This window comes from Hydra viridissima, unplaced genomic scaffold (genome assembly GCF_058129835.1).
Source record: "Hydra viridissima isolate aposymbiotic clone 2 unplaced genomic scaffold, HvirCarnegie_v1 scaffold_12, whole genome shotgun sequence".
In the NCBI taxonomy this organism is placed as follows: domain Eukaryota; kingdom Metazoa; phylum Cnidaria; class Hydrozoa; order Anthoathecata; family Hydridae; genus Hydra; species Hydra viridissima.
The window spans coordinates 11,025,152-11,043,030 of record NW_028324311.1 but is presented as its reverse complement, the minus strand read 5'-3'; the positions used below and the strand labels follow the sequence as shown (position 1 = coordinate 11,043,030).

The window sequence follows — 17,879 nt, the reverse complement described above, 5'->3', positions numbered from 1 at the left end:
AATAGAATCTGCTATTCCGTTATTATTTGTACATTTGCATTATCTATCTACACTAATTTTATATTGCAGTCATGTTTTTAATATTTTGGTGTTAGTATTTATGTGTTTTTACTAAGAAATATTTTCACGAATGAATTCGATGAACTTTTTGGTGAAAATCTTTATTAACGTCAGAAACATGCTTCAATATTTTAAAAACAAATCTCTTCATGCCCAACCCTTAAGTAGCTTCTTCATGGTTAATTAAAAACTAGTATTAGTTACATCTTGCTTATAAAAACACACACTGAAAATAACACAAATAGATATGGCAAAAGATCGGCTGGGGTTATTCCATATGAAGTGGTTGAGAAGTCTCCATACGACATTTACAATTCATGATCCAGTGTCTTCATGTGAACGCTTGTATCTAAATAGAATTCTTTGTTTTTCAAATGATGAAGGAGCTCTTTTGTAGAAAATCTTTTACACATTTTATCCACTATTGATCCACTTACTATCGATAGTATAACTATTTTGAATCGTAAAATCGTAAAACTGATTATCAAGCTAAATGCAACAAATATCACGAGGTTTGAATTTATAATTGCTTTTATTTAAAGTTAGTGTCAATAAAATTATACCAACATAAAAATATGGTGATGATATGGAGCCAAAATTAGCTCTTAAAAATATCCAAGTTGTTTTAAATAAATATAGCGCCAAAAGTGAAATACCCTAAAATGGCATTTGCGGTAACCCCTAGAACCTTATGTGGGCAGATTTTTTAAATTTATTTTTAATTGTATTATTTAAAAAACATTTTTCTACTTTTTAGATTTCCAGAAACAATAAAAATCATTTTGGTGAGATTAGTTCTATAAATGAAAAAAATTGTCAATTAATAGATCCTTTGCGATTTAATTCTAAACTTAAAGATTTATCATATTAAATCAAAAATTCTAAGCTTGTTTTACCCAAAAACAAAACACTTTGATGTACAAACTAGTATTTTAATATTTGCTTTAGTTATTTTATAAAACATTTTCGGAAAAGTAAAAAAATCGACAAAAAATGTGTAGCACAATATTTAAATAACCAGGTTCCAATCACATATTTCAAATAGTTTCAAATTCGGAATTGATTTCTCAAATAACAACTGATGTTAAATTGTAATATAAACCTATTGCAGAACCCAGATGACTGAATCTAGGATAACTGCAGTAATTTGCTGTTCCATTATCCAACAAGTATCCATGCTGCATTACCAATAAAATGACTGAGCCATACCATGAGGATGCATAAAATCAATGAAAAGATTTTCGTGTTCTTCTGAAATTTCACGAATTTCACCTATTAGCCGACATGCAGCGTTAATATATGCAACAAATTTTCTAGGATTAATATGGAATAGTGAAAAAAATTTAATTGAGTTGCTGTTGTTCAATTTAAGTTGTTATTGTAGTTGTTGTAACTGTTGTAAGTTGCTGTTGGTCCATTATTGTTTGCAATAAAAGAGGTGTTGTCATTGCAAAAGGTAATCAAGAGATTCGTTTTAGTACAGTGTTTCCAGTACTAAACCATTTCTCTTGATTGCCTATACACTTTCCATTTCATCACAAGCAACATGAATAAATGTAATACCCGACAGACTTTCTTTGTAAAAATCATATAAATTTGGTTATTGATTGGCCGTTGAAGACTAGCACGTGCTGCTAAACGCTTCGCAGTTCCTCCAACTCTATCACAGGCAAATTTTCCATGACAATTTCCAAAGAAATTCTACTCTGCACAAATGCTACAGCCTGTTTGATGGTAGCATAAATTCACAAAATTTTTATTTGCGCAGCTAACTAAATAATGAATCAGTTCAAAAGACAAACAAACTTTAAGTTCAGCAATCTTCAAAATTTATCAAGATACACATAAACAAAATATTCATCATGATGCATGCAATCAAAGTAACATTTATTTTGAAGTACGTCATTCAGTTTGCAATAAACAACGGAAGGACACATCAAATAAAAAATTTTTCAGAAAAATCGAATTATTTTAACTTAGTTCACTTATTGATGATCGCAAATAATTTCTTTGGTTTTTGACAATAAAATAATACTTAGATAAAACTGATATTTTTGAAATAAATCCTTACAATTTCCAGCAGAGGATATTTTACAATTGCTAATGGATTTTTGAAAAAATCTATGAAGTCCTCTGCTGGCAATTGTAGTTCACTACGTTGTTATTTTCGATCAACTGTCTCTAGAGTAAGAAATAAAATTAATGCATTTTTTTTCACGTGACTCTTCACATTTTATCCTTCAATTCTAATATCAAATTTGAATAGTGAATTCTCAACGTTTGCACTTATTGAGTTTTTACATTTTACATAACCAGCATGATCTCTCTTATGAATACGTTTTACATAACCAGCAGTATCTCTCTTATTATCTCTTTTATTAACACGTTTTACTCTTAAAAGTGAAATTCCAATTTAAGAAAAACTACTGTTAAGAGTGTCAATTGAACATTTTATATCATTTACATCATCAATATTGTCGATTTTTTCAATTGATTTATTTGCAGTGTTTGTGGATAAATGAGCTATGCGGCAACTTGAACACAATTTTTGACCAAGGCAAACGATTTTATTTTTCAGCTTTCACAGATAGTCTGCAGCCTCTAGATCAATATTTTGCAAACCTTTAAATGAGCAATGATTGACCATTGCAAAAGGATATGAAAAATAGCGCTCCAAACACGTGTATTTAACAAACAACGATGAATTGTGGTAAAAAGAAATTGAATTAATATTTTTAATCAAATTATAAGTTCGTCTAACTATCCAATTCTATTCCTCATTCGAAAGAAGACCAAAAGTTTTGTTCAGCAGACATTTCAGGATGTAAATAAATTTAAAGTAATTCTTGTTCTAAATTTTATACTTATGTGTAACTTAAAACCTTTAGATTAAACTTACAAAATTAATTTAAAAAGGCTCTTAGTTACGAAAATTAGTTCTGCATGCCATTAGTTATTTTACTGACCCACATAACGTTTAATTATAAAGGGCATTGTAGTTTCACTCATGTAAACTCAATTTTTTTCGTTTAAAGGATAAATCTCTTCAAGATTGAAAATGTTCCTTGAAATTTGAAATAAGTTTTTTCCAATTATGCAGTTAAAAAAAAAAATCTGCTTACATAAGGTTTTAGGGGTTTACATACATGCCATTTTAGGGTATTTTACTTTTGGCGCCATATTTCTTTTGAAATAACTCAACATGGGCATTTATAAAAAATCTAAATAATACCAAATCTGAGATGGTTGAGAACGGCTGGTTTCTGAAATCGGACCGTTTGGCGTGGAATGACCCACTGTTAACTTTATTATACCGTTGTAATGACTTTCCCGATTTTCAACCTCATCGTGGCCTCTATATATACAAAAATGAAAAATGTATCGCTTACGAGTATTAGTATCGCTTAAAGATTTTGCTCTGAATATAACTTACTTAATGGAATATAAACAATTATATGGATATGCTTTAACTTTTGAATTATTTTATGATAAACATATTTTTGTATACGACGAGTTTCCTATAACTGCATAATTTATAAGGTAAGTATGGGTATTAAGGCCCACCTTTGTCGAATGCGCGGTAAAGAAATGCTGATTTTTTTTTGCTGCCAGTGATAAAACCAGATAACTCTAATATTTTAATGTCGAAAAAAAGTTTCACAATTTATTTTTTCCCTAACTTTGGATTAGTGGGCCTTATTACCCGCCGGGCCTTAATACCCATACTTACCTTATATGCAAATAATTATATTCATCTACCAATAAAATATAAAATATGAAATATTAAACATTTACAAATTCATAATTTACATTTTATTGATAAAAGAAATAACAATTAATTGCTCATTTAAGTTTACATTCCGTTTTCTGTTATTTCATTTGAATTTTAACAGTAAAGTTATAAAGATAGTTTATTACTAAGAAACGTTTTAAAAGCGTTTAAAAAATATAAATGCTAAAAAATAAAATGAACTGCGTGAATAAGGACCGTTAAAGTTAAATCTAGAAAACTAGATTTAACTTAAACGAAGTATAGGCAAAAGATCAATGAGGAAACCATGGCAGAATTCTTTAACTTAAAAAAAATCATAAAAAACAATAATGCATGCTACAGTCTAGGCTTTTATTTGGTTTCCATTGATTCGCTATATTCACTTGTTTTGCTTTTTCATAAACTATAATTCTCAGTTCAGATCTAATAGTAGGTTCTAATATCAATATCCCAGGGGGGATCCTTCATGACTAATGAAATCCTTAATGTGATAGAAGACGGTGTGAATTTTAGTTGTTACGCTTGCACCAGTTATCATTAAACAACACCTTTTGAAAGTCCGGCTGTAGGATGAATCCAAAGCAAACTTTGACAACTAAATTTAAAGTTTTAAATGCTTCAATTATGTGAAAGAGATTGGGAACCAAGTTTGTATCAGCAAGTTGCCGCAGCACATCCACATTTTTAAGAAACTTTCTGCATTCGTTTTCGTCGAACTGGCCCCCATTATATGGGCTAAGTTGAATGTGGAGGGCAGCTGGTTACTTAAAAGCTTCTATCCAAGCAGTTTTAAGGATCTTGAAAAGATGATTGACAACTCCTAAGAGGAGATGGAATTTCATCGGTATGATGATTTCCAAAATAAGAACATTGTTAGGCCGGCTGATGATTGGCTTTCGAATGACATTTCAGAACAGCTTTGAATTAGCAACATCCCCGCCAGATTGCTGAAAAGACTCAAGGCTAGATTTGATTGAGCCCAGTGTTCGCAAGTTTCCAGAATCGGTAAAACACTTGGATTTGAAGTAACACCATGTACAAGGGTGCATACTTGAATGGGTTTGAAGACCACAAATTAAATTTGTAACTTTCATATTACAAGCCAAAATTAGCTGATACCGCAACAAGAATTTGTCTCTTGACTCCAGTGTCTTTACCAGTCCTTTGAGTAAGAGGCTGTTTTTGTGGCGGTAAGCTGGTTTCATCCCTGAACGCAGTATCGACAATGCTTAGACAAAACTTGAGAAAACATTTGCCACCATCAAATCCAAGTTTAACAAAATAGCCACCAGGAAATTTATGAGATTGAATAACATGATTCACAAGACGTGATAAATCATTGCAGTGAGCAACAATCCGAACTGTACCAGAATCTCCTTTTCCGTCGGTGATTTTTAAGTCACTGCAAGTGAAGAAATCAAATAACTGTTGAGCTGCACTTAGGGAAATTCTTATAAAAATTTGGATCTACCACTTGCAGCTTGATGTTTGGTTTATAGTTTTGACCAGTTCTTTTAATCCGTTGTTTGACAGGCCCATATTTAATTTTACATTTACAAGTGCTGGAGTGGTCAACTTTGGAGCGCTTGATGGTGACAGGGCACTACTTTAACCTGAAACCAAAATATGGATATTTTATGTTTATAATAAACTTTGTTTAGGGAGTTTGGTAGAGCTTTTAAATCATTCATTTTTAAAGAGATTAGAAGCTTGTAAAAAATATAATTCTTGAAATCTATCTAGTCTCACTTATTAATCGTCAAGACTTTCTTTCAATATATGCATGTAAAAATTGAAAGTGGAGGCCCGCCATATGCTTTAGCAAGTCGAATAGTTTCTTCCGGGGATAATTTTTTATTGGAAATAACTCAAGATGCAATTTATTCGGCTGCTTTGGTATTATTTGCTGCTAAAGATTGAAGGTTTTCCTTGTACTTTATTTGAGAGTATTGGTGTGGCAAACGTTTTCCTAAAGGGCTGAGGCATGTGCTGTAGCGCACACTTGGTTCTTTCTCAATGATGGTTTACTCTTCAAAAGGATGTTTTTCTTGCAGCTTAGAATGACCAATTTAGCAGATTAGGCAATGACACATCCTGCCTCTTGCTTCAAATCTCACTTGTATTGACTTGAAATCAAATAAAGGAGGGCGTGCAACTTCTTTCCCCTCTCTTTTCCTGCGCAAAGTAGTTCTGCACGATTATGGTACCCGAGAATCACTGATATTGATCTTGGTCTTGTACAGCTGGCATATTCGATCTACTTGAAAAACAGTAAGCTGACTTAAACATTTTTTCAGACAGAGCAAGCACACAAACTTTCGATTTTCATCATGAATCTTTGCTTGATTTGACATTGTGTTAATTCACCAATTCTAACTTTACTAAATCAAACTCTGCCTTTTACAAAATTTAATTAAATTTATATTGGATAACAATCCACTTAACACACTTACAATTATTAACATACCTGTAATTATTTTAATTAGTAATACTTCTTAACAACTATTACTTTTAACATACTTATAACTATTTAAATCAATGGTGCTTGTCACACTTAATGACAATTTAGAAGATCTTATCCGATGAGACAGTCCTTCAAACGATTTTTACTGCTCTTCAAATAACTATTCTGCCCATTTCTTTCTTCAAAAATTATTACACTTTTAGAAAACTTTTGATAGAGCTTTTCTCTTTTTGTGCCTCTGCAACTATTTTTATAAAGTCAATATAACAAATATTTGGTTTTTTTCACAGTTTTTCTGTTTTAACAGAAATAAAATTTTTTTATTTTTAATGTAGGTATCCTTAGAAAAGCTTTTCAATCATTTTTTAGCATTTTTATGCATTTAGGCAGTAGTTTATACCTTAGGAAATGCCGAGATATTCACGCTGTGCATAAGCCAAGTCAAATCACGCTTTAAATAGCAAAACAATATTTTGGTCTATAAAATGAAAATGGTACACGTAGCAATTAAACAGTTATAATCAAAAATTGTTGGTATTACATAATAGAACACTCGTGTAACCATAATTTTGAAAATAGTGACCGAATATCACCGTAATCGGTTACGTTTTGAGATATATTTAGCAAAAAACTAACAAAGTTTAAATTAAAACTGCCATAAATCCGTAACCCGTGAACCAATCCGACTGAAATTTTATGCAAAGTTTGGTGTGGCTATAGGCAACATTTGCACCAAATGTTATCAAATTGTATAGAGTGGTTCTCATTCTACAGGTGTTTTTATTGGTGCACTATGATGTCAAAATTTCACTCAATTTGATCATTCAAATGAAGTTATTTTCCGCGGACAAAATAAAATGGTTTCAAAGTTTACACCACAGGGTACTTTGATGTGTACGCTATCAATTCCATATAAGTAGCGTTCTTGGGTCAGTTAGGTTGGCATTATCGTGATCCATAATAACCGTGAATGGCTAAGAACTTGTTACCATGGTGTAATCATTAGGACCCATGGTGAAACTATTGGGACCTATAGGAAAGATATTTCACAGGTAGTTTTTGGACCATGAGATAACAACTGGGACCCATGAGATAACAAAAAGACGCATGGTGCAATCTTAAAGCCCTTAGTGTGCAACAATACGCATCTTCAAAGGTAACCTAAACGCTATTATGAGATTCTTATTCAATCTTCTCACAGTTGAAAACAAAAAGAAAATGCTCGACAGTCATATTTTAGCAAACGATGCCCCACACAGTTGAAAAACAGTTGAAGAAATTCTTCAAAAAAAAAAAATCCTTTAATCTATATGCATGTGGGGTTACCTCAAAGACCGTGTATACTCGCTTACCAATCGATTGAAGATTGAGCACTTTTGTGTTCAATCTTCAATCGATTGGTAAGCGAGTATACGCGAGAGTTCACCTGTTTCTGAGGTATTTATTCATATCTCCGCTGACATGTTGCACTCTTTCAAGTAAAGATCTCATTCTACACCGGTTGCAAATAAAACTTCCTGTATAACGAAAAAATATTAAAGACCAGATTTAGTTTTTTCTCAACACGCTTCAACGAGTAAGTTCAATACCAAGCATGTGAAAAGTAAATGTGTTACCGAACCGTGCCTAACGTAATTTTCAAGAAATATTTAGCTAATATTTATGATTTTAAATCCTCACAAATATCTTAGATATTTGCGAGAATTAAAAGCTTAGGCTATGACACGATTAGATACTCTTCTAACTTAATCTGTTAAGACTAATTGTAACATGCAAAAAAGATAAAATCACTTGCATGAAACCCAAAAACCACGACAGTTCGAAAATATTTTTGGAATAACCCTAAGAACGATTGTAATTGTCAATTCTCGCGCACAATTTATCCATGAAAGTTCATTGAACGTAACAACTGTTCTGATATTATCTGAACCTTTTGCAAGTTTTATTTTATATTGTAACAGGGTTCACCTGCATATGCAGTGATTTCGCGCAACTATGTTATAATAAAGCATCTTAATGTCGAGTTTGCTATCTGTACTATCATGATATAACAAAAAACTGTTTTTTTAGAAAAAACTATTGTTGTTAATTTAATAATTATTTACAATTGGTATTGTATGAGGATTACTCAGAGAAAGAATAGAGATTTTATTTACACTGATTCGCTTTAGACTCCCTTATATTAAATAAATTGCAAAAATATTTTATTTATCCAACGTAGCTAGGTTAAAGCGTTAACATTTTTGTTTCAAGTAGGTGATAAGTTTATGTCAAATTTCCAAAATTATTATTTAGAATAAACTGCAAAGATAATTTGATTACTTATATATGAGATAATTGCATTAAAAATATAAATATTATCTGATTTGGATTTTGAAATAGAAAATTTTTTCTATTTCATTTTTTGAAAGCTTTGTTTGTATGTTTTGTAATTTTAAGATTTGTATTTAAAAGTATATATGTTTTTATTAAAAACATTTTTTTATTGTATAACAGCATTTGAAAGATATGACATGCAATTTTAAGTTATATTTTCAATATATGTAGTTTATGCATGCATATATATAACATAATTATTTTTACTTTTTTAAATGAAAGTCATAACTATAAAAATCTTTTTAATGTAATGAAAAACTATGGCTGAAGAAAATTATCAAAATAAAGAGAATGTTTCTAAAACCCTCCGTTTTTTAGTGCGATTATGGGGTTTAGTTGCTGCTATCTGTAAGTGTGTATTCATAGTTTTAAGAAGTCATACCACTAATATTTAAATTTTGACATAATGTTTGTACTAAATATAAGCTATATTTTGTGACCTACCAATCTTAATTCATTAATAATGTTAAGATGTAAGTAAGAGAAAAATAATTTTAAATATTTGTGATATATGGTTTTTTTTAGCATCAGTTTCTACAGGATTATTTGTATTGCTGACAATTAGTGGAAAGTGCATGATAGCAGGAATTGTTCAAATGTAAGTTGTTTTTGTTTTGCTTTTTATTTTCTTTTAAGAGATAAATAACTTTCATATGATAAAATTGTGCATAAATTGAAATAACAAACTTTGTATATTCAACATATTCCTTAACTTTTTTGATTTGATTTTGTTTATTTATTTATTTATTTTTATTTGTAAATTGTTTTAGTTTGTAAAATAATGACCAAGTTTTTTTTTTTTACTTTTTTTCAAGAACATTTTAATGGTTTAAAATGATGTTTTTTAGTGTAATAAATAGCCTAAAATTTTACTGTTTCTTCAAATCTGATGGGTAAATACAAGTAAGCCCCTTAATACATAAAGTTTTTGCATAAAAAATTAGGAAAGTTATTCTGGCTGAAGCAACTTAAATTGGTATACTTTTACATCATGATTAGAAAGCAGAATTTTATAAGAAATCAAAAATTGAATGTACTGCAAGTTCATTGAGTTTTTGTTTTTTTTAAATAGTGAAGATATGATTCAAGCAATTTTAATGATATTAAGATTACAGATGTATAAAGTGTAAAGGTTGCATTTTTCCCCTGTATATACAGGGTTGGAAAAAATGGGTTTTAATGGGTTTATTTGTTGTTTTTTTTTTATTTGTGCCTCTGGAAAAATATAAGACAAGGCCATTCTTGTTTTACATTTTTCTAAATGTGCAATAATCATAAACTGGAATATAATGTTGAAAACTCAATGACCAGTAGCAGTGTTGCTACTAATGTTTCAGATATATCGATTGTGTTGTTTTCTGAAAGTTCAATATCCATCCCAACTTAAGCAAGTAAACTAAAACCTATTCTAGATAATTTTGTTATCAGAACATCTAGCTATCAGGAGAATTCTTTAGAGAAGCAGGTTCACTTTTTCTTTAGCTCTAACCTATCATTCAACTCAGTTAAGGGGCCAAATTTTCAAAAGCTTTGCTTACTTCTACAGTCTGGGTATATTTCCTAAATTGTGAGGAATTAAGAAAACAATTGCTTGATGATGTGTACAATTATCTCTATTAAGATTTACAAGGAACTTTAGAATAAAACTACACTTGGTTCATCTGCAAAATGAGTAAACAAGCATTCAGAATGATCATATAGATGCAGTGTTCCTTTTATGAGTTTGCTAAAAAAAGGTATTGGCAATACTGCCATCTTGAAGTAGATAGTAAAATTCAAAATTATTTCAAAAATGTTTTCCTTGCCTATGGACTGTTAAAGCATAATTACTTGAATTTATCCAGAATGTCTATCAAATTAATATCAAAGTAATGTGAATACGAATTTTCCAAAAAATAGATTAACACAATCATAGATATCAATTTTTTTGAATCTGAGACACTTTAAAAAAATCTGGGTGTCTTAGTCTTTGATGATTCAAAACTTTTGAATAAAGAGCTCTGATCACCTGAATTAATCTAGAATGTTTATGCAGTATAGTTAGATAAACTCCAATATGGTTTGTAGCATTTCAAAATTTAGATTTCAAGAATGAACTCTTTGAAATCACAAAAGTCTGGTAAGGAAAATTTTAAGCTTAGTCTGTCATTATGGAAAATTTTTTAACTAACCTGTTTCTTAAGAACCAATTAAATATTAAGATGTATTTTTAAGATTTGCTTGTCTCACCTATAAACACCATCCCAACAAGTTTCTTCAAAATCTGAAGTGGTTATGTAATACCATTATGTAAGGCTCACTTGGCATAAAAAGACCTATTTGAAAAAAAAAAAAATCATGCTTGAGTTTGTAATTTATTCTGTCAGGTTAAACTCCTATATATTTGATTGTGCTGTCTGTTCTAGATCTTGCTTTGAGTTATTTTTTTGAAGCTACCATGCTTTCCTAAAAATTTCATCGTCTAAAGCTAGATCCTTGCTTTTCAAAAAAAAAATAATAATAATAAGATTTTTTTTTGTAATAAACAAATAAATTTCAATGACTCACTGTTTAAGACATTTTGGAGGATTTCCTTCCTTAGGTTTCAATTGGAAACTTTCATTCTGTTAAGATTAGCTGTATTTAAATTTTCTTGCAAGGTTTCTTTTGCAAGAAAATTTAAATGCAGTTTTTTTATTTCGACTAAAGAAATGAAAAGTTAACATCCTGTAAGGAATTTCATATTTTCAAACCAAAGATGATGTATACAATTTGTCTGCAGTTGTTGATTAAGCAGGTTACACCCTATTAAAAAAAATTTTTTTATACTTTTTTTCCTTATAGATCATTAGGAGTGTTAGTTTTGGCTTTAGAAGTACCTGTTTGTTGTGCTTACTTTGATACTTTAGTTAAAGTGAGTAATTGGGTTGAAAATCATTTCAAGTTTTGGATGAGAGGACTTTTGTATTTAAGGTATGTTTTGTTAAATTGCTTTAGTTGGCTCAATGCTTAATTAATTGTTAGCATGAAATAAGTTATAGTTTTAACAAGTATGTTTCAAAATTTATACAACATTATGTGTAATTAAATATTATTTTTTCAGTGGAGCGCTTCCTCCAATTATTCTATGTCTAGAACTTTCTACTATTCTTGGTTCTGGAAGTCTACTAGTTTTAGCATCACTCTATGGTGTACTTTTTATTGGTAAAAAGTGAGTCACTTGTTTAGATTTACATATTTTATTATGTTTAATCAATTGGAAAATCATACAGTCATCATGTTTAATCAATTGGAACATTTTACAGACCAGCTTCATATGCAATCATTGTTTCTCTATTCCAGTACTCCCACTTTCGGAAACGTTCTTTCACGATTATCATAAAAATGTATTTTCCCTGTTCCAAAATACTGTTCCGATTTCAACAAAGACTTAGAATAGAAATTGAACATTATTTTGAGACAGGTAGTATTAATCTTTATGGTATTTATATAAGGAAGTCAGCGGTTATTATGAACTTTCTTTAAAAATTGCTAATTGCTTAAAGATTTGTTTCTACTTTCATCTTCTCTTCATATTATATATTCAATATTTATGAGATGAATTCAGGGTACTCACTGACTTATAAAACTAACAGAATATTTATAGATAATCTGCAAGCATGCTTTAACAAATGTTTTGTATACATGCAATAATCAAGTTAATATTTGATAGAAAAGTGCGCAAATAGACGTTTACTATGAGAAATATACCGAATGTAGGACTAGGTCCAGTTTGTATTCAAGTACACTATTAAAGCCTTTTTTTTTGTAATAAATATTTTTGTTGTAATTTTATTTTTTGAATAGAAATTGAATAACAGTTTCAAAACTGGAAAAAAATTGTTTCCTTATCCTTATAAAATACTCACAACCTTTTGGTTATTAATAAGTGAACATTCCTAAAATGTTACTTTTTATTCTCAAGGAATTTTTCCGCATAGTTCTAAATTAACATCACCACAACAACTTTTCGTGCAGTTCATTAAGCACGAAAAGTTATTGTGGTGATTACGCACGAAAAGTTATTGTATGATGTTAACTTTAAATTACTTCTATCGTGTATATGTAAATGTAAATGTTCGATTTTTGAACTGTCAAATATTAATTCATTAGAGTTTTTGTTTTCAGAGGTGCCGACAAAGATAAACCAATCGCAAAGAAAAACAACAAGTCAAACGACATCGAAGCTAAAGCATTACTGAAATCGAAAGATAAGGAGCGCGTGGACTTGAACACTTATTGATTGCGTATATTTTTTACTTTTAAACAGACGATCAAAGGAGTTGTATTTGGCTTTGTAATTGAAAAAGTGATGTTAATATTACATTAATTTAATTATGCAAACTTATTTATATATTTATAGGCGAAATAAATTAAAGAAATATACCTGATAATTTTGTAGTGATTATTTTTAATTGTTTTTTTTTATAAATACTCTTAATGTTGAAAATCCATTTTTAACATTAATTTTTTTGTATTTTTCAATATTCAAAGATCGATTTGTATTCACAGACTATTTACAAATGCACCAATTGATTTTCAGTTGTCAAAAAGTGTTTGTTTTTTCAGCAATATAGTTTTCCAGCGTTAGTAATATCTAATCTTTTATGTTTGAGCTTTAGTTCTATTGAAACGAAACTGCCTTAAACGTGTCTTCAAACGTCTCTACAATATTTATAATTATATTTGACAATATTAATCAATTTTTATAACTTCTTGGATCACCTGCGTATTTCTATATTACACCTACTAAAGCTCACATTTTAATGGTCGTCAATTACCCCGAACAATTTTTCCCTCATTCTAACTTGAATTGTAATTTGCCACAGAGTTTTCCGAAGCTATTTACATTTCTCCGAAGTTTTAATTCTCTTTAGCCATTTCAATGCACTAGTAAATGTCCTTTTTGGTAGAATTCCAAGATTTTGCATTCTCCATTCTGTGACTATGTCGGTCCAAATGTCTTTTGCAACATGAAAACATAAACAGAAAAATACTAGGTCTTATATTTGTGCAAAATAGGTGCAGTTACAAACAAATGATGACGAAAATGTCCCAGCTATAAGGTCAAACGTGGTTTGTGGCTGTCCAAAAAAAGAATTATCAGCAATGGGAAATGTTCTTAAAAAAAAAATTTAGTGAAAGGTCCTATGTAATCATAAAATTTTTGGGACATCTGGTAACCTTTAGCCAAAATTACCCATATCTTTTGGAAAGTCAGGTGCATTTTCTAGTGGAATTGGCCAATCGTATGGATACAAAACCAAAGGTGGTGCAGATAAATTACTTGCATTTACCGTTATCATAACTGAGAAATTTTCTTTATCACAATTTATGGTTATGTCATACAATCGCTTGTTTTTTTTCCAATTGCATTTTTATTTGATGGACGCAAGTCGAAAGATTACTCGTCAAGGTTCTGATTTCGAAAAGGATTCTCAAACACAAACATTTTTATCCATATACTCCGCTATTTAACATCTTGTTTGTAAGCAAGTGTTCTGTATTTTTTATCCATATACTCCGTTAATTAACATTTTGTTTGTAAACAAGTGTTCTGTGTTTTGGAAATGTCAGAGCCTTTCGAATCTAAAGTGTTGAATGTCTCTTTAAAAAATTGCGTGCCTAACGGAAGCCAATTACTTTTTAGTCAAAATTCATTTTATGTGCTAAAACCGATATACTTTTAAGAAGAAGTTTTATTGTGACTGGCATACCGACATTGGCCATATCAAGTAGCCAATTTTTAATTTTAAACTCTACGGGTTTATTAAAAATTGTCTGACGTTGACTCGCTTTACAAGGGTTGTCTTCGGTATTTAATTAAATTTAGATGCTGCATAAACTTTCATGGTTTTTTTTTTTATTTATCCAATCCTTAATCCATGTCTTGTTGTTAATATGGCTTGTAAGATCTTTTTGGGCCTAATACAATAATATAAAAGGTTTTTTTAAGGCTAGGACTTTCTTTTGTATGTGGTAAAAAAAAGAAAAAAAGAAAGTCATATCAAATTTTTCGTAAAAATATTCTTTTTTACATGTAGTTAGATGCAAGTTCTAAACTTATCACGTTCATGCGCCATTTTATAAATCAAAATGATTTTTAACAATAAGATTTTCACAATAAAAAGCCTAATTCTTCACCATACAAGTTTTAACGAAATGTTCAAAAGGCACCAGCATAAATTGACTATATACATCTCAATAAAACAAACACTCTGGCCGAATCCTCCACTAATCCGGTCAATTTTTTTATGGAAAATTTTCTATAAAAATATCTAGTTAAAATAACAAAATCATTTTCTCCGAATATTTATTTTAAAATATACAAAATTTATTATTTGTTACATCAGGACTTTCGGCATTGGACTTTGTTCGGTCACACCACGGCACACAGTGAGTTAAAATTCAAAAAAATTGGCAAAAAGCCCCAAAAAAACAATTGCTATGAATTAATAAATTGAGTTATAATGTAACTAATACCACCAGAAAACTGAAACTAATTGCTTTTAATTTTTAAGGATTTGCCAACTTTTGCCCGTCTTCCTTAGTCACATTTTATTTATTTTTCATTGCGAAACTTGCGCACAAAATGTTCGCTTTAGTGTCACTCTTTAAAAGTTGATACGGGTAAAAACAGTTCAAAATTTAATTTTTATACATTTTTCACTCTACATTAGAACTACAGAGGAAATTTGTCAAAACTCAAAAGCCAACATTCAAAAACTTAGCTTAAACACATTATGCTAATTTTTAAACCTCAAAAGCCAAAATTTGCATGATTTGACGTCTACTTCCTGAATTAAACGTTTAAAAACAAGACTTGCATACAAAATAAAGAATAACAGTTCATTACTTACATTCATCATGGACCTTCTCTGCGCTTCTGGAACATGAACGAACCTGGTTGGATAAAGAATTTACAGTTAATAGAAAAGACGTTGAAGCAGGTCCAGGTAGAAAGAACAAGGACTAGGAAGTGAGAGAAGCGAAAGATCTAAGGGAGCAATAAATTAATTAAATTCAAATTAATTCAAAAAGTAATTTACTTACTTAAATGTAATCTTGTTTAAGGTTGCCAAGTTGGCTAAACATCCTGCTGAAGCATTGGCATTAGCTTCAATAAGAAAAGCCTCCGAAGATCCTACTATGAAAGATTTTGTTGCTATCATGAAAAATGCTATAAATCCTGGAAAAGTTAAAAGCATGGAAGTTAGTTTTCCGATAAAAATGAAGATTGAAGATGCTTTGAGCTTAAAAATTCAGTGTGATCTTTCTGATGAACAGTATTAAATAATCAGAAATTCATCCATAATACAGAATGTAGATATTTATCCATCACTTAATGAAATTAAGAATGAAAGGCAGAAATATTGCCCTAAGGGTGTAGAAATGTTGCCCTAAGGGTGCCCTAAAGTTGTGACGGAAACATTTGCTTCAACTTCTCTATGTTTAATCATACTCTGGCTATGATACTAACTTTTACTAAATTTTTAAAAAATTTTTTTAACATTTTTTTAAAATTTTTTTGTGTTTTTTTAAAAATCTAAGTTATTCTAACTACTACATGTCTGCGTTTTAGTTTTAGGAACCCAATTTTTTTTATTTAAATCAATTTTTGTGCGCGTAAAAAATTCTGACACGCATACGAGAGTGTAATGCGCGCTTTAGGTACACGTAAAGTTTACTTTAAAAATACGTTATATAAAGTTTATGTGGTACTATATCGTCGATTGACAAGTAAAACTCATTAAGTGCAATTAGCTGCAGTGTCACGAGCTTTACTCGCCAATAGACCATATGATATTTGGGATAGATTCAAATTTTTTTATTTAAATCATAATTTTTTATTTAAACCATAATTTTTTATTTAAATCATAATTTTTTATTTAAATCATAATTTTTTATTTAAATCATAATTTTTTATTTAAATCATAATTTTTTATTTAAATCATAATTTTTTATTTAAATCATAATTTTTTATTTAAATCATAATTTTTTATTTAAATCATAATTTTTTATTTAAATCATAATTTGCACGGATAAAATTTATTTCTAATAACAAATTTAAATTTTCTGACCCAAAAATACTGGAATTGATGCATCACATTTTCATATTTGATATCATTTTTGCCGTATTTTCACCTTTCTGATTCACTGTGAGGCATTCGGTTTTTATTGTTCAGTACCGTAAAAGTGCCTAACTTTGCACAACCGTTGGTAACTTTGCGCAACAGTATGTCAAAGATGTTTTACTCTCTAGCAAATAAAAATTTGAAATACAAATGCAAGTCACTTTAGAATCCGACGGTTTGTTTTAGTGTCAATATGAAAGTCATGTAAAATAGTTTTATAAACGCGATTTCTCACAACACGAGTCGTTTTGTGTAAACAGAAGTAGAATACAAAAATTATGTCTTAAAACTTTTATCTGTGCAGCAGATCAGAATTGAACTCAAAAGTGAATAAACTGCTTAAAGTGTTTATTATGGTATTGATTTGAAGTATACTAAGTGTTTAAACTAATATCAATAAAAAAAAAATTAAAATTTAACAGTCTTGTAAATAAAGTACTTTTTCGGCAGAATTTGGGGTAACTTTTCACAATTTACAAAGTTCACCTTAAATGTCGTTGGTCATCCAAAAGCAATACTTTCTAAATCTTCATGCAAATATTTTATATAATAGAGTTATTTCATACTTTTTTATAGCTTTAAATAAATTCTTGGGTAACTCAAGGTCAAACTACCCGAGAAAAAAAAACCGGCTAATCCTGTTAAGTACTTAATAAGTTTCCTTCTAAAACTTAGTAAGTTCCTAACGAGTACTTACTAGGAACTTAAAAGGATTAGCAAGTTTTAGTAGGAAACTTAGTAGGATTAGCAAGTTTTCGTAGGAAACGAAAAAATATATTTACGAAATAACGAAATTTAAAAAAATATTAACGTAATTCAACAATTTAATAACATATTTTCCAATAAAAACGCATTTTTAACTCACCATAATTTTAGAATGATGAAAAGGTTTCATTATCATTTCTCCATAGCTATAAAAATTAAAAATATAAGTGTGTGTGTATATATATATATATATATATATATATATATATATATATATATATATATATAATTTATTTTATAAATAAGCGTCCTCATTGCTAAGGCAACTAGTTAAATTAGATTTGTTGGG

At 29.5% G+C, this 17,879-nt stretch overlaps 1 protein-coding gene across 1 annotated transcript; it reads left to right on the top strand.

Moving 5' to 3' along the window:
• The first annotated feature begins 7,894 nt into the window (after positions 1 to 7,894).
• On the top strand, positions 7,895 to 13,243 carry LOC145194116 (calcium channel flower-like). The gene is made up of 5 exons (XM_090069531.1): positions 7,895 to 9,020; positions 9,198 to 9,270; positions 11,496 to 11,624; positions 11,755 to 11,862; positions 12,819 to 13,243. Exons 1-5 carry the CDS (start codon positions 8,933 to 8,935, stop codon positions 12,931 to 12,933), a joined length of 513 nt encoding a protein of 170 aa, XP_089925657.1. The 5' UTR covers positions 7,895 to 8,932; the 3' UTR covers positions 12,934 to 13,243.
• The last annotated feature ends 4,636 nt before the right edge of the window (positions 13,244 to 17,879 follow it).

What these genes read in the sequence shown, in the direction of transcription:
- LOC145194116 (XM_090069531.1), top strand. Translation starts at nt 8,933, where the DNA reads ATGGCTGAAGAAAATTATCAAAATAAAGAGAATGTTTCTAAAACCCTC. An exon ending in GGGTTTAGTTGCTGCTATCT is followed by an intron (nt 9,021 to 9,197) that starts GTAAGTGTGTAT and finishes GGTTTTTTTTAG; the next exon opens with CATCAGTTTCTACAGGATTA. An exon ending in ATAGCAGGAATTGTTCAAAT is followed by an intron (nt 9,271 to 11,495) that starts GTAAGTTGTTTT and finishes TTTTCCTTATAG; the next exon opens with ATCATTAGGAGTGTTAGTTT.